Source organism: Thunnus albacares, chromosome 9 (assembly GCF_914725855.1).
Source record: "Thunnus albacares chromosome 9, fThuAlb1.1, whole genome shotgun sequence".
Lineage (NCBI taxonomy): Eukaryota > Metazoa > Chordata > Actinopteri > Scombriformes > Scombridae > Thunnus > Thunnus albacares.
The window spans coordinates 12,674,804-12,697,964 of NC_058114.1; the positions used below are offsets into that span (position 1 = coordinate 12,674,804).

Below are 23,161 nucleotides of genomic sequence, written 5' to 3' on the forward strand. Positions count from 1 at the left end.
ACATTTCGTACAACGCGCACAATGAAGGAACAATACGTACAAATCTCGCGAGAGTTTCGCAAATCTAGGGTAACCATCTGAGGTCAGCGTGGATAGCCTGTTAAGTGACGCACAATAACAAGACAATTTCCGGTTAGACCTTTCAAATGTAAGCTTTATTTCACCCATTCATTTTTACTCCACTAATAGATCAGTGTAAGAGAAGACAATAAAGCTATTGAGGTCACGTAAAAGGGCGCACTAACCAATTATTGTAAAATATAGACTGCTAACTTGATTTGTTGTTTACGTGGCGGCAGTATGCTTTTATTTTGAAGGCACAGTCAATTAATTTGTGACAGCTTGTCTTTTCTAGTTAAAACTAATATTTGTTGCGGGTTTTTTCTTTTTTTTGCAAAAACAAAAATGACAATGGCATGCAAAAAGTACAGAGTAAGTGAAGAGTTCATTTGCATTATATATACATACATTTACATATAAGAGCCATTCTTAAAATGAATCAACAAACACCTGTTTGATTGATACTCCATGGAGTACAAACACACAGGCACACACACACACACACAGAGAGAGAGAGAGAGAGAAAGAGAGAGAGAGACATAAACAGCAAGTGCATTTATTATCCTTTTTTGCAAATGAAATCTTCAAGTATGATGAGATATCGCTTGCATTATGTAGAAACAGTATTTCACAACATTATTAAAGTCCAGAGACATTTTAAAATGATTTTTTTTTAAATAGAGTGGAGGGGGAAAAGATATAAAAAGCCACAATGTATTCAATGTATTCCATAAAATGAGAGTGAGCTCAGTAAAACATGGTTTCTCTGTTTGGGTTTTTTTGGTCATATGCCTCAGGAGAAGTGTCCTTCACATGATCACCCTGTCACATAGAGTCTATGGTCACATGCTGGATGAAAGTTAAATTTGTGACATGATCACATCACTAGAGCAGTTGTGGTTGCAGTTGGCTTTCCTTATTAATGATTAAATATTCCATGATGAATAAAACTCCAGTCCCTGCATTGAGTATACATGGAATTCAGTTCAAGCTTACTTTGCTTTTTGGCATTTCTTATCAGTAGATTTATCACTATAATATCACTACATTGCCGTCATAGTTACAACTTTGCTGAGATATTTGCACGTATCCTTCAAATTTGCAAGGTCATAGATTTGATCCAGCAGCTTGTCCTTGAGGAGAACCTGCTACCTGTTCATTTATGTATTCCTTGCTCATATGCTGACCAGATCTACAAAACAAAACAAAACAGGTGTTTTGTCAATTTTACACATTTTTCATACATTCCATGGTCTTAAATGAAATTGCTTGCTGAAAAAATTATAAGTCTATAATTGGCATGTGTCTTGGTGCAAATGAAATAAACAAGAGCTGTCTGGTCTAGTCTGGCATTTAATCTGGTATCACACTATGTTCTTGCAGCTGTACCCCTTGGACCTGAACCTGGACTTGTTGGCCAGCTAACATTCCAGCCCATACCTGGACTGCTGCTGTTTCACCAGGTTGATGAACTCCAGATTCCGTTTATTTACATCTGCTTGCCTGCCAACTTTTTTATCAGCAGAGCCTGCATCTCAGGTTCAAGGCTGTGTTATTGCAACAACATAGATTGTTTTTACAGAGTTTTGTGGTCAATCATGCTTGAAGGAGTGATCTGCAGGAGAATCTTTCTACAAATCAGATGCTAACCTTCTTCTAAGCAGTTAGCGTTGACAGTGTAAACAGGGTGGAAGTAGGACAGTGACGTCAGAGAATGCTTCTCCCTCTGGCCTAAATATTGCAGACGAGGGTGAGGTTTATGTGTAAACCACCTAACTGCTAAGGCTGCACTTGCACGTTCCTTCAATATTTCACACTCTGATGGCCCCCATACTGCTCTGGGTAAAAGTTTATTTATTTATCAGACCAGTAAAATTAGCCTATGAGCATTCATCTGCAGTGCACTGGGAAACACATGACACAGAGGGATGGCGTGACTTTGGTTGGATGCATGCTTGAAATTGAAAGGAATTATGAGCACAAATGAGTGGGAAGACTCAGGATTGGGGTTCAAATTCTACATGTAAATACAACAACATTGCACCTCTTTTCTGTGCCTTGTTTAAAAGAATTCTGGGAAATGTAGAAAAGATTTAACTGTATAGAGAAATACCAGAGCCTCAACACAACACCCTCAAAAAGTGTGTATACACTAAACCACCTTTTAAAAGATTTTTTTATGGCCAGGCTTTAGTGCTTGTTGAAACATATTTTATTCCAGTGATAATCACCTGTTTTTATTCACTTTTAACTCCTTTGTTTTTCACAAAGGAATTTAAGGAAATCAACCTAAAATTATGGGTTTTCTGCCTAAATTAAAAATCCCATGGTGAGACAATAAAATTAATGGAACTGCCATTTGAGCACAACTTAGTCGTCGTAGTACTAATTTATTATTTACTTTTGCTGCATATAATTTGTTAGTGCTTTATTATCTGTCCAACAATAATACATAGATGCCAATTTTTAAAAGTGCAATGCAGACTTTGACTGACTAATTGACAGGTTTTAGTTAAAATTGAGATTTTAGCTACATTTTTCATGTGAGAAAAATCCAGAGCATGTCAAATAAATGCAGTATACTGTGTATTTGAAATGTTTATGTGAACACTTGATCAAAAATATTCTCGACAGCTTACATATGCTCGCAGATGTTGCACGGGAACACAAGAGCCACTGTACAAGATTCTCAGTCACTGTATGACAAAATGAGTCAAGAATTGGCTGCAGCCAGGATGCTGCAATATCAAAGGCTTGGCTGTGTAGTGCTCCTTGTGGGTGGTGCTGAAGTGCTGATGGGCCAACGGAAACTTGATGTGGCCCTATTTGATTAACAGAGAGAAACATACAATATCTAATTATGATATAATATTATGCTGAGTAAAAGTGTACAAAGAGAAAGAGAGTCTTAACACATGAGGGGACACATCAGGTCCACTTACTCAGGAGTATCAGCTGTCAAACCAGCAACCTTCTGACTATTAAAACTGCTGCTGATGTTACTACTCTTACTGCTACCAGCGCTATTACTACTACAGGTACAACTGGTGCTATCACTGTCAGTGCTACTAATTATTGCTAACACTATGACAACCACTGCTACTATTACTGTTACTATTACAACTATTTTTAGTAGAATTTAACCGACTTTTAAATTGAATTTTATGATCTCTCACCCTCTGCTGTGACAGACAAGGTGTCTGTTTGCGGGTCTTCATAGGCAGGAAGTCAGCCCCGGTGGTGCTGAGGTTCACTCCATGTTCTGCTAAACAGGTTAAACATATTTAATATCTAAATGTACCTCTCATTACACAAACAAACTCAACTAATCCATCACCTGGTCCTCTCAGTATGTGGCTCGGCAGCTGGGTGGCTGGTTTGGCCCGCTCTCCGTCCCTTTTGCTGTAGTCTTCTGTGGTCGTGGTTGTGTAGTACAAGCCTGACAGACGGGGTGGGCTGAACTGCACATGGCTTTTGGTTATCAGGTCATTCCCGGGTACATGCACTGAAAGCTCTGTGTTGTTCAGCTACAAGTATGAACTTAGTCAGCAGGATCAAATTTGACACAGTAAAATCACTGCACAAAATTTTAACAAAACAAACTCTATCAAAATCAACTCTAAAGTCCCTAAAAACATTTTTACAAAGAAAGCATAAATGAACATAAAGTGCAAATTGATGGTTTTACTCTACATTAAGCATCAGTAATATTATCAAGACCTAATAAATTCACTGAAGAGAGTGAAGACAGTGAAGAAAGCTGACTTTTACCATAGTTAGTGTTCTTTGATAAAAATGCCATATTTTAACATTTTGGGAGCAATTTTTGTAAAATTCTGGCAAAAGTTTTTTATGGCCAGGAATATCTGAATTTATCTCCCTTAAATTAAATAGTGCCAGTGAGGAGGGAGCTCACATATCTCACATTAGAGAAGGAGTTTCTGTTGGTGGTGACCGACATCCTCTCTTTGTTGCGCCCCATATCAGTGTCGCCCTTGGGTACAGAGCTGAAATTTCGGTTCCTCCTTGTCAGCACAACTGGGTCCTCTGGGAAATAAACCACACAGACTCATCCAGACTGGATGAATTAATGAAGCAGTGTTTTATCTGTAGCCCAATTCTGTGTCATTGTAGTCTGGTTGGTTTATAATGAATATTAAAGACTTGGTTGTAAAATTGTGAAAATGTAAGAGAACTTTATGTTCTTTAGGGGTTTTTCCCCCTAACCATTAGTGGCATTGGGAATGAGAGCACAGCAAACATACAAGGCATTTAAGCTGTGGGTGACAATTAAAATTAAACAATTAAACAACAATTAAACCCCTAAAAAACTGCAGCTGCTTTGTTCATTTATGCCTCAGGCTAATTTTAACTGCAGTGAAGAATTCAGAATGAGACATTCAAGAATGAGATCTGGCTTGTTATTATGTAAAGATGAAAACTCAGGGAAAGAAAACCTGTCTAGACATAAAAGCAGAAAACACTCACCCAGCTTGTGGTAACAAAAGGTTTCTCTGGCCGTGGATGACCATGGGTCATTGGAGAAATTTCCAAGGTTGAGCTTCAAACGCTCTTTCACCACTGGTGGTCTGTATCAAAAAATGCAGTTTCAATAATGCATTTATTATACTTATGTGTGTAGAAATAAACTCAACACTGCATGTGAGCTTTAGACCCCCTACAAGTTTCACACTAGGCAACTATGACCAGGACGGGTCACACATCTGATGGCCCTGCAGCCATGGTTTCCTTTACTGTTTGGCTTCTCTGTGTATAGGATGTAAACTGTGTCACATGGTGTTTTTCCAGCGAAGCAGAAAAGCTACAGACCTGCAGACAGCGGGCCGGCTGAATGAGGCAGCATGAGTCGTCTCTCTCTCTCTAATCTTCTCAGGATCACCTATAGACACTGAGGAGTGCTGAACAAAGACGCCATAAAAACAGTCACAGTGTTGTGCTGATAACATGGAAAGCTTCATAAAAAGGTCAAGACCCTTGTTGCTCTTGTGTCAACTTAAAGCTGATGGTGCTGGTACTCCTAGTCATAGTGTGTCTTCTTGTTAGCATGCACACTACAGAGCATGAAGCAGCTCAGTCTGCACTCTAGCTTAACCTGAGTCTAGTCTGTCTGTGAAGTAAAAAAAAAAAAAAGGCTGCTGTGTAGCTAAAAATGGTTAAGAACCGTCATAGTATTTCCACTTTTTAAACAGATTAACAGATCAGTTTAGGGTTGATCCCAAATCTACTCATGTGTCATGACTTAACCAATATTAATATGGGATGTAGAACAATGAGAAAATAAAAAAGTATATTTTGGGGCCAGAAGTATAGTTCTACAGGGTGTAACAATCAAAGTTTAGACTACAGCTTCTCAGCAATATAAAAAAAATATGTTAATATCAATGGTAGAAGTATAAGTCAGATCTTTTACATCAGCAAAAGTAGTAATATAACAGTGTAAAAATACTTCATTTAAAGTCCTGCATTCAAAATTTTACTCAGATTAGATTATTATTATGGATGCAGAAACATGTCAAAAGTTTTTTTTTTAAATTTTGTAGCTATGTGCCGAGAAAGTGGTCTCTGCATACCTGTGTTTGCTTTTAATGTTGTAGATCTAGGTTGAGCTACTTCATCTTATTCTATACACTACTGGGTGGTTGGATTTATGAAAACTAATTATATTTTATGCTGATCATATGTTTTGAAAGTAAAATCTTAATCTTCAAAGAAAGTAGGACAGTGGTTGTGGAGTAAAAAGTACAATATTTCCCTTTGAAGTGTAGTGGAGTGGAAGTATAAAGTGAGAGAAAATGTGAAAATTTGTGAGATTTGTGAGAACAGTTTCCTTTTTGAGTCTGTAGGTTTTCATTCCAGCCATGTAGTATTAAATTGGAATAAAATCATGATGGCTCAAGACCAAAAACTGCTGCTGTTGCTGCTGCTGCTGTTGCTGCTGCTGCTGCTGCTCCTGCTGTTGCTGCTGTTACCTTCTCCACAGGTTGAGCAGGTCTGCTCCAGGCTCCCTGGAAGGTGTTGTTGTACTGGGAGACAAAACTGCGATGACGCCCGTCCCCTTTTATAGTGGGAAAGCCCTCCGCTACAGAGAAAAACATACTTTCTCATTTAGAAATGTAAATTCTACTTTCTGCAGGATTCAGAGATGAACCCTCACACAGATTCCCTCAGTTATTCATTACAAGGCTATGATGTTGTTCACTATGTTTGACATTTTTTAGAATGTTTATCCAAAACTTGAGAGTTAATTCCTGACTAAATTTGATGAATGTTCATATCAGTCTGATATGGTTTAGCACTGATCCCATAATCCAATCTGGATTTATAGTATTAATCAGAAAATGCAAAAAAAGAATCTGAATAAAATTCAAGAATTCTGTCACTAACCTAGATGTTTGACCGTGGCTTTTATAAGAGGAGAGCCATGTTGTGGGGGGAAGGAGGCTTTTTGGATGCTTTCTGGAAGCTTTTCCACTTGCTGGATCTTCTTGATGGCCAGTGATGGTCGGATGGAGGTGGGAGGGGGCTGGAAGGGCTGGGGACGGAATTTCTGGGACGTGGTGGTGAGGTAGTCAATTTCACCAGGGTCTGTTTGCATCTTGAAGTTGGTGCAAAACCTGGTCCGGCATGGTGCACGGGTGATCTGTGGCAATGGGTGACGCTGGTATGACGCCTTCACCTCTGTCAGGTACTCCTTGTTGTGTCTCAAGTCCTTGTGGTCCACATCGGCTGGGATGGGCTCACTAACAGGATCTACCTTCTTGGAAAAAACAGGCTGGAAGTCCTCCTGGAAACTGGTTGAGAATGGTTTTGGATTGTGCCTGTCCAGAGCAGGGATGTGGACAGGACGGGCTGGAATCAGTGTTTCCACCATTGCCGTCATGTTGGAAACCATCAGTGTCCTGCTCACATTGACTGTAACTCTGTGGTTAAGCTACAGTAGCCTTCCACCTGCTTCCTCTGAAGCAGGTGAAAAATGCTACAAATGCCTCACCATGGAAACCTCTGTGCTGTGGAACATGATGATGTTGACACTGTTGCTGCTCCTGCAGAGAAACAAATGCATGACATGGTGTCCTATTACCAGGCCGAATGCAATGAGTGGACACAAAACTATTCAGTTGTAACATTCTTCAACAAGAAAACCTACAAACAGCAGCACCCACTGAAACAAGCAAAAGAAAATCAAATTTTTCTTGAGTTTCAGTTGCTTATTGAGGATGTTGCATTGCAAAACTGCACAGCAGAATATATTATATTCTGCCTTTTTCTGGTATTAGAAAAAGGCAGAAATGGCATCTACTAACCCTTAACAACCTATTAAATGTTTGGAATGGATGTACTTTGCTCATTCAAGAGTCTTATGCATAATTAAGCATTACCTTGGATAAAATTACAAGATCATCTTGCAAAGTAATTGTTTGATTCTGTCTCCATTTGAGTCCACATTAAAGTATCAGCAATAGCAATCTAATTATATCAAAAGCGGTGTCAGTTAAAAAATGTGCACACATTTATTAATTATGTATTGTTGTTGTTGTTGTTGTTGTTTTCACTCTTGGTGTGTTGGCCAGTCTCCCAGGGGGGTGGGTGGGATGCAGATGTTGGTATAATGTATATCGTGCAAATGTTTGAAAACCCAATAAAAAAAAACATTTGAATATAAAATGTGCACACATAACAGCACATCTGAAGAAAGGCCGTCTTTGGTTCTTGGTCTTAAAATGCATGTTATGCATCTATAGAATATAAAATACGTACAACTGGATTTAATATCTCACTGTATTTGCTTGCACATATTGCACATATTACATATTGCACAAATTCACACAGTAAGCTGTTGTGTTCATCCATGTTCACCATGATGTGGCTCAGAATCACTTCCATCATTGTAACAGCAGGTGTCAGTCAAACTACATTTTGTAACAATAACCATATCTATCACTAACAGTATTTGAAAAATGACAAAAGAACTTCAACTAGCAAATCACCAGATGTGGTCAAAACTCAAAATGTGATTCATCGTCACTCTTTCTATAATATATAAACATTCAGTAAACAATATCAGCACATACAAATCAAATTCAAATGACACTAATACACATGAAGAACAAAATGAAAATATTAAAAGACAATTATATAAAAATAAAAAACAGGAGTACACATATACACATATATAAACATATTCAGTCAGAGGTTTCAGGGGAAAAGGTTCCATAATGTTTCAATTTAGCTACTTTTTTGTTGTTTAATAAATTTTGGTTCAAGTAGACAATGCAGTTCTAGGAGAAAAGGTGAGATCTTAGGTAGTGATTTAGAAAATGTCTGTTTGTGAATAAAAAAAACTTTGCATATAAAATAATGACATTTATCAAATATTCAAGAGCGCCATCATCTGGATTATCATGGTAATGTCTTTAAGATTAAAAGAGTAGACAGAGTTAGCAGCTTCCAAAAAAGTGAAATTCTAGATCTGCCCTAGACCTGAGAAATTGTTTCTCTATTATGTTTACAAAAGGCACAAGAAATATTGATGTCTGTAAAGCAAAAAGCAAAAAGACAGTTAGCAGGATATATTCAATGTAAAATTTTGAAATTGACTTCCTTGGCCTTGTTTGAAATACAGTACTTGTGAGGTAAGAGCCAAACCCTTCTCCAATTTATGTTCTCAATCTGAGACCTCAAGAAAAACGTATAGATACAGTTTTATTCTTTGTTTGAAAAGTTTGGTGAATATGCTTATCATTACACTTTATATCTTTTTGTTCAGTTCCATCCAACACCAGTAAAGGCTGTGTTATATTACTCCTACCATAACTTAAGTGGCTGCACTTAAATTGAATTAATCCATTTGGAATAGCACAAGTTAAAGTATTAACTTCTCAGAAAGGAATTGGAAAACTGTATATAGACTCAAACCGTTCATAGGACAGCATAATACCAAATTCATCAAAAAAGATTGAGTATATGATTTATATCTCTTTGGAATCATTTAGGAAAGAATAGGGATTTTTTTTCTGACAAGAAACAATAATAAAAAATAAATAAATAATAATAATACATTGTATTTATAGAGCGTTTTTCAGGAACCTCAATGATACTTTACATAAGTTAAAACGATCATAGAAAACAGCACACTAAAAACATATGACATACAACATTAATCACGTGTGCTGTTGTGTGTATGTATTTTGTATTATGGGTCCCGTGTGTTTTTTGTTTTTTTTTTGCTTTGTACTGTTTGTTATTGTTCTGTTATATGTTTTAATTGTGACTTGCAGCTATAAGCTAACTCTGGTACAGTACATCAAATGGGAACGTTTATGTTCAACACTGTACATGGTCCCAATAAATAAATAAGATAATAACATTAAAAGCAGTTATGCCGTATATATGTATTTATGTCGCAGAGCAAACTTTTAGCCCCATGGAAACCCAGCAGAGGGAAGTGACGTATTGCAGCGTCAGCCTCTTCCGCTCTCTTTTCGTTGAGGCTCAGCTAGCGGCCGGGTGCGTACACGTTTCGTCCACTACCTATTTATCCTTAAAATTGAATACCGAGGTATTAATTGTGATTAAAACAATATATTGTCCGTTGTAATATGGTAGTATCTCTATACCGAGTGCCGAAAGGTTATTTCTGAGGGTGAAAATAAAGATAATTGTGATTGAGTTCCACGCTAACGATACGCATGTGGTGAGGCCCTGTACCGAGACCACTTTGCGCCGAGCATTAGCTAACAACTTTACTGACTTACAGCCGGCACACGGTCAATATAACAGTTCAGAAAGGATTGAGATACCATCTTTTATCTGTTTATGTTGGATCTAGTTTGATATGTGTGTCATTTACGTCAATGTGTTGTGAAAGATGCCATCAGTTACCGTGCGGTTAGCAAGCTAGCTGCACGGCTAAACTCAGCGCTAACGTCAGTGTTCTCTCCAACAGCCTGCAAACATGCAGATCTTCGTGAAGACGTTGACGGGGAAGACCATCACCCTCGAGGTTGAGCCCAGCGACACTATCGAAAATGTCAAAGCTAAGATCCAGGACAAGGAAGGTGAGCCATCGTGTAAAACTCTTTAAGTGGTAGGAGTCTTGACAGTCAGTTGGCAACTTCAACTTGTGCTGCTATGACAAAGAAAAATCGGCTTTGTAAGCCATACTTTACCTCCATTAACTGTTTGACCAACTATAGTAGAAGGATGAACATTAAAATTTTTGATATTTTGCTTAAGGGCCACTCCACTTAATTTAGTTTAATGGGAGACTGGGGTCTTGGCTTTTAAGGTGGTGGTTATCATCAGATCATAGTTTAATGTAATGTGACATTACGAATTCTGTCATTTGTAAGTACACGCAAGTGTGTAAGTAGGTAGGCATTTAGAATATTTGATTATAGCCATAAAGAGTGATGTTTGACATGTCTGTAGTAGCTTTGCTTTTTTCCAGTTGTACATCAATAGAAGTTATTGTTCATCCTCAAAATGTAAGTGCAAGTTGGTAAAAAGATGTTGTGTTTGCAGGAATTCCCCCTGATCAGCAGCGTCTGATCTTCGCTGGCAAACAGCTGGAGGATGGACGCACCCTGTCCGACTACAACATCCAGAAAGGTAACGGATATCAAGCTTGAGTCCAGAGGTGTTGTATGATTAATAGCCTGACTTAGTGGAACATATCTATATGAAAAAAGACTTAACAACATCTGAAATTATTATAAAAGAGTTAAGTTCAGGGATCTCAGAAAAACTCACAAAGATGATGATGATGATATCAAATGTAAAGTGTATTTTCAGTACTTGCGCAGGTAGTGAAAGTTGTCTGTTGCTTTGTATGTTGACTGAGCTTGAGATTGACATCAAGGTGTCTTAACTTCCCACCAGAATCCACTCTGCATCTGGTTCTGCGTCTGCGTGGTGGCATCATCGAGCCTTCCCTCAGACAGCTGGCCCAGAAGTACAACTGCGACAAGATGATCTGCCGCAAGTAAGTCCTGGAAATAATCAGTCTGTTTTTTATGTTATGGTACCGTTCTTGTTGAGAGGGCTAAGTTGGAGATTATACTGCAACACTTTTCAAAATGGGAACACAGGCAGTGAGGTTTGATTAGCCAGGGTTTTAGTAAAGTATGTATTTAATCTCAAAAGACTGAGCTACACAAACTAAAACTACACAAATTGGCAGTTATTGTAATTTTTTGCTTGATGTTACGGTTCATAACAGACAAACATTGACAGACAGTAGCAGTGTGCAGATATAGGCTTCCAGTTTTTCCTGCATCATTTCCTGCCAGTGTTTCACTAAAATCTAGTGGTAATCTGAAATGTTATTGCAGACTCTCTTATATCTGATTTGTTGTTGTGACCTATATTTTTTCCATTTTCAGGATTTTAAGGTTGGTTGCGTTTTCCATTAAGTTCATGTCTGACCTCTTGTTTTTCAGGTGCTATGCCCGCCTGCACCCACGTGCTGTCAACTGCCGCAAGAAGAAGTGTGGACACACCAACAACCTTCGCCCCAAGAAGAAGCTGAAGTAGACATTTTGGCTGAATCGGCTCTTCATGCCATTTTGTGTTAAAATAAATGTAAGAAAACTCTGCTCTGTGTCTGATGTGAATGATTCAGTGGAACACATACACAGCAAGAGGAAATAGAGGATCTTTGGCCTAATTTGAATTCATAGGTTTGCATTACACAGTGGTGAGGTTGTTCAGAGCACTTTAATAATAATAAACAGTAAACTGACTAACAAGATGAAATTGGTGCAATAAACTTGAGTTACTGTTTGCCAAATGTTCCTAGATGAGGATTAAATACAAGTATGAGAAGAGTTTGTTAAATAGTTTGTGTCAGAGGCCTGTTCTAAAAAAAAAAAAAAATCTGTTCACTGAATTATCTCAGTAAACCTGCCTCCTGGAACAGACCCTGAGACCAGTAGGTGCTCTTGTGCCAGTTGGATGTGGTTTGTACTTCATTTTGATTTGGCACAACAGCTCACACTGCTTGTGCTGGTCTAAATCAATTGCACAGTGCAGCACATTAACAAAATACCACAGTCTCAAGAGTGTCATTAACAATATAGACTAAAACATACCTCATATGGCTTGTAGGACTGAATCCAAATGGAAAAGATACTGATACTATCAACACTAAAAGCTGTGAAAATATTAATTTAACAGTATTTATACCACTTGCCGTCTTATACGCCACCTGCACTGCTTTTAAACAGGTTTTCCCACTTTTGCCACTACATGGCAAGTAGCACAGACAAATTGAGCACCATCACTGTCTAGAAATTTACAGCAAGATTTGTCAGATTGACAATCAATATTTTCATTAGCGGCTCACATGTTGAATGTCAAAATCTTTAAATTCAGTCAAAACTAAACAGCCAAGGAAAAATACTAAATCATGACACTTTCAGATAGAAACTGTAGGAATGTTGAATAAGAAAACACGACAATGAGCTTCTCGCCCTACTAGCCCACAAAGAACACAGCAGTGACTTTGCATGACTGAGTTTTAATGTTAAACAGTTCTATACAAATATAAGGAACTCATCTCACATTGTCAAATCCCATACAAACACCTTCTATCTTCAAACTCATTAATTGTGAAAAATCTGAATTGTGGCCTTGAACTGACCAACACTAGTTGACAGTTTTCCTTTCTTCTGTACCAATACTTCAATGAAACTAACCTGAACTAACTGAAGTATTTTGAGGTATTTTGAGTCTTACCGAAAGGTTAAATGATTTGAGCAATTGTGAGCAACAAACTTAACTTTGATAATCTGATGGAGATGAAGATAAGCATCATATAGAAGCCTTGTTAATTCCAGTTGATGTGGCTTGAGCTTGACAGAGGTGTGTCTTTGGTACTCCATTCTCTCTTGTGGTAAGCAACAGATGTTCTAAAAAGGCCTTATTCCAGTGTATTTAAAGAGGAATCCACCTTCATATATTCAGTTAATTGTAGGGGCTTTTAAAACTTTTGGTATATCCAATCTACCTAAACTACTTTTGCTTTAGTTAGTGACTTTCTACAGCTTAATTGGTCCTTAAAAGGAAATCAGTCTCCTCTGTTGCCCAGCAGAACCTCTCCATGAGTAGCTCAGGGATCAGAGTTGAATCCTGGTGTTTCAGGTGAGGGATAGTCTCCCTTTATCACTGTGTGTGCATACTAGACACACTCATTATGCATTAACACAGTGTTATTGTGCAGTAATTATACACTGGAATAAGGCCGTTGTGACGCAAAGTGTTTCTGACATCAACCGTGTGGAGCTCATGCTGAGGAGCCGCTGGCCTCTGCATTTTCTTCATGCTTGATAAAAGGCTGGTAGAGTATGTAATGATCTGGTGTAGCCATGAGAAAAGAAATGAGAGAAAACACTTCTGTTAAAATGGATGAAAACAGGCTTTGCAGAGGTCTCATTACCTACAAATTACTAAACATAACTATGAACAAGCGTCTATGCTAGAAACTTTATTGCTAATTCAGTGATGCTTGCATGTAGCAGCCGAGTCCAGAACTGCCAGATAGTTTAATAACTTGTCAAAGTGATGAAACGTCAGTCTTATTGGACTGGAAGTATAACAAAACCTCTTAATGTAACAAATAGCTACATAAGACACTAACATTATATTATTACCATTATAACTGTAGGTGCGTTGAGCTCCTGATGTGATCATTTTGGCTACTTTTGCAAATCTTGTAAGAAAGAAAACGTAATTCAAGCTGTAATAGGTTATGTAATAAACACAATCAGTTACAAATATTACAAACCTTAAAAAGTCATAAATTCAGCTTAATATAATTATCTGGTAGTTTATTAAGTGAGCAGATTTCATTAAGACCTATTTAAATCACATTTTGACATGTTATTATGACTCTTGGCAGTTACTGCATCAACGGCTGCAAAAGTCTGCACCTTATTTGTACCTAATATTACTGTCATATGAAGAAATCAATAACTCATCAGGGGGCCAGAAGCAAAGATCAATAGATATTGTGCATCAGAAGTTCAAATACAAAGCTGACAGACAAGTTAATTAAGTACCCATTTACTAAAACTACTGCAGTTGTGCTTTTTAACTCGAGCAGTCTGAGGTCACACGCTGTTAAGTAATGTGCACACATACACACACACTCACACACATACACACATACACAGCTTCCCATTCCTTGGCAGGTACGGGGCTTCTGCAGAGCTCATGCAGTGCTCTCATAGTGATCTATGCTCTGCGGCTCCGCTGAGCCTCTCTTTAGGCTTATTATTACTATTATGGTAAATGGTAGTGTTGCGCAACACAGAGAAAGTATACAATGTAGAACGGGGGTTATTTTGTGAACACTGACAAATGTAAACAAAATAAAACTTGGCACAAACATTATCAAGTGCAATCTCAAAATCAGGTTGGGAAAGCAGCATCTCTGTCCACAGGCCGCAGTGACACATCACGACCTTCCCTTCAAATGCTGATCTACCTGTCAAAGCGGCTGGTGGAGAAGACACACCTACCAGCCACCGCTTGAATTGAGCAGTATTTTGGCTGGTAGCCATTGTTGATTTCCCATCACTGACTGCAAGTAACTTGTCGATGAACATGAATAATAGAATAAGTGGTGAGAAAAAGCAGTCCTCATAAAACGAACAAAAAAACATTGTACGCTGGCGATCCTCAGAGGACAGAATGGGAGCAGGTTGTTGCATCTCTGAGTTTGTTGTTGTTCTGGCTGGTATGATGCCAGTCCAGGCTGCTGATGGTGAACTGTAGCCGACTTTATTCAGGGTCTTTGCCTCCATTTGTCCTCACCCTGACCAAACTCCTGCAGGGTGCATCTCCACAGTCTTTAAGCAAGGACGACACCAAAATGGACATTTTGATTTTGCAAAAGCAGACATTTTACTTATATGTCTTGATTGTTTCTGTTATCTTATTAGCATTGACTCACAGTATTTTCATGAGAAAACACAAATCTAAAAGCCTTATTTATACATGCTCTTAGTTTAATGTGTAAAGGGCTTCTGACAATCTGCACTGCAAAAACCATTTATGGACACTATTGTTTCTATAAACCAAATGTCTGTAAAATGTTGATATTTAGTATAGGTATAAAATGTTATTGTCCATAAAATCTTATCTTTAAACCATCTCAAGTGCTGATGACTGCAGTTCTATCAGTGAGTGACTGAGAGCGCCTGCTCTGTAGGAACAGGGAGTAGCACTAGCTCTTATTAAATACTGTGAAGCCATTATCTCTTGATTCTTTTTTAGTCTTACTCCTACTCGTGCCTCTTAACCTAATAAGTTAAGAAATACACTACGAGGGGTAGAATACCCACTCTGTATTAAATACAGACACAAAAATAAGCTAAAACAACTGGAAAATTCCATGTTGTTGTTATAAATGTCTGCTTTTGCAAAACAGAAAGCTTAAATAGATTTTTCTCCTTTTAAAAGGTGCTTTGTGTATTATTTATTAATATTTATTTTGAGACATTGGTATAATTATCCAAAACAAGTGGGACCATTACTGAAAAGGCTGTCAGCTTTTAGCAGCCTATTCTCTGCATGTTACATTGTGAGCCATCAGGTTAGTTTTCACTGATTGCAGATGGCGTAAGAATTGAAAACCAAGTGAAACTCTTTCCTCTGTGGTTTGTTTTGAGACTGATAGACAGAACTGTAGAAGTAGAAGTAGTCAATTAGACCTTACTGTTAATTGTTTATGATAATTATACCAATGTTACAACATTAACGTGACAATAATATACAGCACAGATACTTTATTCTGCACATCACACCTTTAAGAGGTTTCTCGTATGTGCTGTTTACAAGCACATTTGTGTTTTACTGATGTTGTTACATCAGTAAAACACAAATCAAGGCCAAATGGAGGAAACCAGCGCTGACTGTGGAGATGCATCCCAACTGCTGCTGTGGCTATTTGTCAACAAGTTTTGCCAGGCTCTGTCTCAGGTCATTCAGGTCACAGATTTTGACGTCCAGAACCTCGATGATATGTCGGACCTCCACCTCCACCTGCTCCCGCTCCTCCTGGTTCGAGGCCAGCGTCTTTTCAGCACTCTGAACCTGATCCTCCAACTCTGTGTTTCGTCTCTCCAGATCCTGCAAACATATTCACAGTCATTAATGCAGTTTCGGTACAGCTGGATGTATTTCTCAATATTTGTTTGGTGTCCAAATTGTACATGAGACATCCTTTGTATTTTTGTGACATTAGCAAGAGCAGCCAGCACACTAAAATGTTTAGAATGCATTTTTTGTTGAACACACCTCACAGAGTAGTAATATAAATCATTCTGGTCTGCAAAATGCTATAAATGTAAGCCTTGAGTACAGTGTTCCTGCCATTATATTTACCCCCTCTGTCCATAAATATGCCCTGATAATAAATGTTTGAGGGGAATAGAGAACTGGCAGTAATGCACATGTGCTTTGTACATTGCTTTTCTATCTAAAGTTTGGGCAAGGAAGACGGATCACAAGCACTTTTTATCAAATAAGGACATTGTACACAACTGTTTGTATCTGCAAACAGAGTCTCAGTGTATGTGTACTGTACATACCTAGATTCTTTCTGTACATTTAAATTTTAGCATGAAAGTAGTAAACGACTGCAGTACAGCAGCTTTGGAGAAGCAATTTGCTTAAAGGCACTTCGGCAGGTACAGTCTGCTTGTTGAGACCTACAGGTTTGAATAACAACCTTTCTGAAAAGCCTGTAAATTCTTCCATTTCTTGTGTGGCTGCTGACTGCAGTAAAAGTTATCTGAGAATTTCCTATCAGGTGTATTTGCTTTAAACAGTTTATGCTGCAAATGGAAATGTGCAATTTTGTGCTTTACGAGATAATTCTGTATGGCAAATGCACCAGTGAATAGATTATGGAATAAACACAAGGACAGCAAAAGGTCAAATATGAATATACATAATTCACAACTGACAACACTACTAAAAATGATAGAGGACCTAATAAAGGCTATGCAATATGCATCAGGTATAATCTCCTGCATTAACATGGAAATTCAACACAATTTGTTATCTCCTCAGTTCTCCTGTACTGATTCTTTGCTGCACTGCTGCTGGTCTGAATTGGACAGTCTCTCTTTTACAGGTACAGTATCAGCACTTTGATTTGCCATTGGTTGACAGTGTGGCTCTGTTTGGAGTTTAGAGAACAGAAGAAAGAAAGAGAACAGAAGAAACTACAAGGAAGCGTCTAGTCTACGCAACAAAAATGAGACCATAACATGGAAAAATGAAATATGGTGGAAAAAACAACCAGTAACATCAAATTACCCCAAACATTCCTGCTTTAAGGATTAGAAGTTTCTCCTAGTAAAATACTTGAAGAGAAGTAGACTGATCAGGTGGCCTCTTTGCAGCTGATGTCGTAGTAGCTACTACTTTTCTGTGATAGAATATAAGCTCTAATGGTTAAATGAAGATGAAAATGTCAGTGAGTAGAACCAATTTGTGCTGTGCAAATTTAATATGATTCCATTAAAAATTTCCTGAAGAAAAAAAAATCCCATTATCTCTGAGTATTGTGCAGGATCACACTAGCCCATCAGTACCACCAACCAGTTCCCTGCCAGAAATATATAGTTTAAGAATATATAAGAAAATTGTAGACCTGCTAGAACCCGCTGTTTAAAAAACTAGACTTTCTTGACCATGTGTGATTTCTGTGGAGAAACAAATAAAACAAAGCAAAAAATAAAAAATATAGGATTTTAACTGCCTATCACTCCCAAGTTGATTGTCAGTTTACTTCATACAGAGAGTACATTTTATAACATTAAATGTCAACTATGCATTAAATGTAAACTATGCAGAATTTTAGTATTGCAGAAACATCTCAGTCATACAGAGGTAGGTTCCTAAAGACTATTTCACTGAAGAAATCCTGAACTCATAAGGAGCCTATTCAATGTCCACAGATAGAGAGGATGAGTAACTTATCCTGACCTGAATACTGCTCAAAACTTTCTTTTTATTGGGCAGCAATCTATGGATGAAAGTGGTATCTAATTTGACCCTCTTCCTGTTTGTTCCTTGTGTATTATTATTTCTCTTACTATACATTAGTGTTGATTAATTGTACATTTTTATTTTTAAGTAAAACTTTTGAATTATGTATGTAGTTACAGTACGTGGTCCAAAAATGATCCTGAGCCTGTAAAGAGTTTTCAGCACTTAACCTAAAAAACATTGACATGGAAAGTAAAACTTGTTCTCACGGTTGACTGCAGTGTGATGAGTCAGTGTGAATACTCCAGTATAATTTTTACAGAGGAGAAAAACTCAGCCACTCATCAGCTTACCTGGAGTCTCTGCATGGCTTCCTCTCTCTCCTTCTCTAGCTCACCCACATCTGTTTTCTTGCTTTGTAGATTGTGAATCTCCTGAAAGCACAGTAATATCAGACTGTCACAACGCCACATTCACATGTCTTCCCCATCCCCATTTATCATGGAACATTCATCTCTTGTTTTGCACCAAATTCTTAAAAAAATACTTCATTATTTTCCAAGATGTACTTTGATGTTCTAAAAGAAGCAGCATCATTTATCATACAACAGGGGTTGGTAATAAGATCTGGGACACTTCGATGTTCCTGAAGAGGAGAGGTTTGGGTTTGGCCCTCAGGGAAACTTACCACTGTGACCTTGCACAAATCCTGTTGCCAAAAGTGGAACTTGTTTAGATGATGTGACAGACACGTTAATGTTAACGAAGCTGGAGGACAGCAGCAAGACAGCAGCTGCTTTCAAGAATATTTCACTTTGATATCTTTTTTATTTATCCAGGGAAAATGGCTTTTGGCTGAGCATGCACAGCATGAATTTGATGGACACTAACTTGGTGAAAACAAGCACAAAATATTCACAAGATGGTAATTTGGCATCATTAAAAATCATATTAGAGCAGGCTTGGAAACTGTTAGTCAGAAACGTGTTAAGTCCTGAGTTCGCTTGACATGTTCTGATCATCTGCATCTTGTCTCAACTTTCATTTTGGTTTGTTTTCTAAGATTGTGGAGATGTTATATCAAAGATCTGTTCAGCCTGACCAAAGCAATGAATCAACGACAAGAAAAATGGAAGTACCTCAAAGATTAATCAAGGTCTGAACAGAAATAAACTAAAAGGGTAAGTGAAAGCCAAAACACACATTCTCGTCTATCATGACCATTTTGAGCATTTTGTCAAGTAATTACCTTTTGGTCAAGACAAAAACAAACTTGCTGAACCAGAAAAATCTCATTTAACGGCTTAAAAATGATACAGAGAAAAGAGACTCAAACTGACACTTTTCTAGCTCTCTTTGCTTCAAGCATAAATTATACTGGATGTTTCCAATCTATATGAATATCTGATGGAGACTTAAGCTGAAAACAAATAGATTAATTGATTGCTGGCAATACATTTGGTGTGCATTGTGTTTTGGACTGGCTTTCCATACTGAGCTTCCCTGTAGGATGGTAAATCGATTTGGACAGTGTGCAGTTCAGGAAGTGAACAGTGTTTCTTGCCTGGTCTTTAGCGCTCAGCATGGCTTCCAGCTCCTCCAGTGAGCGGCTCAGCTCCTCTCTACCAGTCTGACCAGTAGCAGGATGCCCCAGCTGGGACTCAAGTTCTGCCACCTGGAACACACAACCACATGTACAATTAATACATACTTACCAATAAATCAAATGTATATGCAGCTCAAATACTTTTTACAAGATAACAAAGACTAGTATTTAGACACAGCAGTGCTTTGAGCTAAATGTAAACATCAGTATGCTAACATGTTCACAGTGACAGTGATAATTAGCAATAAACACAAGGTATTTGGTCATAAACTTAGGTTAGAGAGATTATTGGCCTTGTGGGTACTGAGAATTATGTTCTAGTTTATTTGAAATGAATTAATGAGTGCAGTTTTTATTATTGTGTCATGCATACAACACAATTTGTGGTATCTTACTAATAAGCCACCACACCACAAATTCATATAAGTCAGATTCAGAATGCTGCAAACACATTTTCAAACAATACTACGAAGAAGTCCAAACATTTATAACCCAATTTTCAGACCATTGTCTCCAACAAAACTCATAAATCACTGACAAAAAACATTTTCTATATAAAATTGAAGAAATTAGAGTAAATACTGATGCTACTAAATAGTCCATCTTGCCTTCTTTTCCAGCTATGTCTTAGTTTAATTGTAATTTGACTGGGACTTAGTGGAGGTTGTGGAGAACTGGTGTGATGTGACCTCTGTGGCCCCAGAGTACACACCAGTCAACATAACTGTAATAAAATAAATTAAAATAAATAATAATAAAATAAATAGACCTGGTTATAACACAAATTTCAACAATGCTGAACAACTATTCATTTTGCTGTTAAATCCAAACACGTTGTTCGTATAACTTGACATAAAACTGATTTCTCTGAGCTGCAAAAAACACTTTATGAGTTGGAAAGTCATGGCCTGATTTAGTGTCACAGTCTAATCAGTTAGTGTTCAATCTGAAGCTGATCAGGTATCTTGGGAATGTGTTATTAGGTTTTTGCATAGTTCATAGAAATCCATTATGATGAGGAGAATGACGCACTGGGATCTCGTTTAGCACATATCAAATTAACAGTCTTTGAAAAGGTTTTATAAACATAACATATAGTGTCATTTTCTAAATCCAGAGAACAACACATGACTTTTCACCTCCAGTGAAAACATGGCTAGCAGCACAGCATTAGCATTAAAAGGGTTTTACATGATGGCAGCAATGTAATGTAATAATACAGTCACACACAAATATACACAGACATACAGGCACCCCCCCCCCACCACACACACACACACACACACACACACTCACAAATACATGTATATTTGGTGATTGCTACTGATGGATATGAGGAAAACCAACAGAGGGTCATCGCCTACTCGCCCACACATATCCATCCACACATACACACACACATACACACACACACACAGGCACTGCTAGTGAAGTGATTTCAACAGCTGAGAAAAGTCCATTTAGTCGGTATGCAGAGTGTTTTTACCAGCATTACTCATGCATCACTCTGCTGTGCAATCTACAAATGAATTAAGGGCATTTTCTTGATTCATCTCTCTTGAATCTTCACCACGTACACACACACATACACACAACATCAACTGCAATGCTTTTGTAAAAGAAAAAAGAAAAAAAAAAGAAAAAAAAAAAAAAGCTTTGCTGCCAGTGGTCACAACGCTGAAAACTCTCGACTTGGAGATTTTCTTAGCTGCTGGAGAGATCTGACCTTGTGAAAAGATATGAAAAATATTTTTCCCAACCCACTTCCCTGCGTTTAACATATTAATGGAAATGCCAAAGATGGTGAGCGACAGTTGACTAAACAAGGACAAACTGTTCAGTCTTTGAAGTCTGGACACTAGTTGACTTCAAGTTTATGCTTCGCTGTGTAACAACTCAGTCATCTTTCAAGACTCTGTAGCTCAACAGTCAGAACAAGGTACTAATGCTGACAGGTTAAGGGGTTCAATATCCACTTAGCTTAAACATATGAAAACAGTATACTGTATGGTATTGCATGCTCTGGGAGTAATCAGCTTAAAACAATAATCTGATTGTGCCCCAAGGCTTTACACGGTTTGAAGTTACATGACTTGTTAAGAACCATTTTTATGTATTCATTTTAAAACTGATAAACCTCTCACTGCATGATGTTGCTTGTTTTGTAAATCTGACAGTGGCTTTATTGACTAACATGCACAGTTTGAAAAAAAAATATGAATAAATCTAATTATGCCCTACAAATGTACATAAATTTCTGTGTTAAACGAGTTAGGTCTCACCTGTTTATGGCAGTTCTCATTGAGATAATCAGATAAAAAGGTTTACAAAGCAGTCAGAATATTCTGAGCGTTGCCTTAATTGGCTTAAATGAATCAAATTCATTGTGTGCGTATCGGTGTGTACTCACATCTGTCTTGAGACATGATCACAGCTGACAGGTGTAACATTTGTTTGCTCATTTACACTTAAGCTGTTCTTCATTTACACACAGTGGCTTATAATAACGAGAATAACCTTAAAGTCTTCAACTGCCAGCCAAACATAAACAACCGTGAGGATTGTAAGGATTGACATCACAGTAACAATATGTAGAGCTGAAATGATCAGTTGATTAATTGATTGGGCAATTGACAGAAAATTAACCAGCAACAATTATCAATCAATCAATTAATTGTTTAAGTCACTTTATAAATCCTCTATGATTACAAATTGAGTATGTTTGGGGTTTTTTTTACCATTGTTGTACATGTTCTGTCGTTCTATAGACCAGTGGTTCCTTTAAAATGAAGCAATGTCACCTGGCAACCCCTTTTCACTAGTTGCATTTGTCTAATTTTGACTATTTCAACCTAAGATTTCAATTTGCTTTTCTTATCCAGTAATTTATAAGAAAAAGAGCAAAGATTAGAGGAAAGTATCATGAGATGAACATAATTTTATGAAGCAGAATTATGTTTTGTTCTTCTGTCTTATTGTGTAATCATCTCACAACCCCTCAGATTTATTTTGCAAACTCTAAAGGCGGACCTGACCTGTCAATTTGAGAACACAACTGGCAGTTGAAGCCACAAATATGTAGAAATACTGCTGTGTGCCTGTGCTGACAATTTGCGATGCTGAAGAGCTTTTCAAACAAAGTCAAAAGGTTTTCTTTGACAGGAAAACCACAATGACACCCTAACCCTTGACCTACTTGGTTTTGGTAACTGTGATGTTGGCGATGCAGGAATCACTGCAAACTTTGTTACTGCTTATTACTGCTTTGCATTTCAGTTCACCCTGGGTAACTGCATCGGCTGGATGTCTGAAATGTAAATGTATGTGTGAGGGTAGAGAGGGTTTCCTGCTCACATGTCAACATTTTCCTTTCCCCCCATTTGAGCATCCCTTCTGCATTTTCACAGGCAATTTCAAAGCGGGCTCTTTATAGATTCTATGCTACGCTACGTTGCATGCCTTCCAAGCAGA

The 23,161-nt window shown here is 37.8% G+C and overlaps 3 protein-coding genes across 5 annotated transcripts in view; 1 reads left to right on the plus strand and 2 right to left on the minus strand.

Annotated features, from left to right (window-relative positions):
- Positions 1-2,645: 2,645 nt before the first annotated feature.
- LOC122989106 lies at positions 2,646-7,072 on the minus strand. Of its 2 annotated transcripts, none has more exons than XM_044361785.1 (8): positions 6,466-7,072; positions 6,051-6,160; positions 4,891-4,979; positions 4,549-4,649; positions 3,986-4,107; positions 3,398-3,587; positions 3,237-3,325; positions 2,646-2,882 (listed from the first exon to the last, which is right to left on the minus strand). In XM_044361785.1, exons 1-8 carry the CDS (start codon positions 6,971-6,973, stop codon positions 2,754-2,756), a joined length of 1,338 nt encoding a protein of 445 aa, XP_044217720.1. In that variant the 5' UTR covers positions 6,974-7,072; the 3' UTR covers positions 2,646-2,753. The 2 variants fall into 2 exon arrangements, with proteins under 2 accessions (XP_044217720.1, XP_044217721.1); XM_044361786.1 differs by having other exon boundaries at positions 3,237-3,322; positions 6,466-7,070.
- Positions 7,073-9,486: 2,414 nt separating this feature from the next.
- LOC122988547 (ubiquitin-60S ribosomal protein L40) lies at positions 9,487-11,678 on the plus strand. Of its 2 annotated transcripts, none has more exons than XM_044360923.1 (5): positions 9,487-9,588; positions 10,028-10,139; positions 10,606-10,692; positions 10,963-11,065; positions 11,523-11,678. In XM_044360923.1, the coding sequence occupies exons 2-5, from the start codon at positions 10,037-10,039 to the stop codon at positions 11,614-11,616; spliced, it is 387 nt and encodes a 128-aa protein (XP_044216858.1). In that variant the 5' UTR covers positions 9,487-9,588; positions 10,028-10,036; the 3' UTR covers positions 11,617-11,678. The 2 variants fall into 2 exon arrangements, with proteins under 2 accessions (XP_044216858.1, XP_044216857.1); XM_044360922.1 differs by lacking the exon at positions 9,487-9,588 and adding an exon at positions 9,616-9,640.
- Positions 11,679-12,581: 903 nt separating this feature from the next.
- The window catches only part of LOC122988546 (homer protein homolog 3-like), a 52,950-nt gene continuing 42,370 nt past the window's right edge, over positions 12,582-23,161 (minus strand). Inside the window, exons 8-10 of the mRNA XM_044360921.1 lie at positions 19,649-19,759; positions 18,438-18,518; positions 12,582-16,215 (exon numbers count right to left, since the gene is read on the minus strand). Coding sequence (XP_044216856.1) covers positions 16,030-16,215; positions 18,438-18,518; positions 19,649-19,759 — 378 coding nt within the window. The 3' untranslated portion in view covers positions 12,582-16,029. The remainder of the gene's footprint in view (positions 16,216-18,437; positions 18,519-19,648; positions 19,760-23,161) is intronic.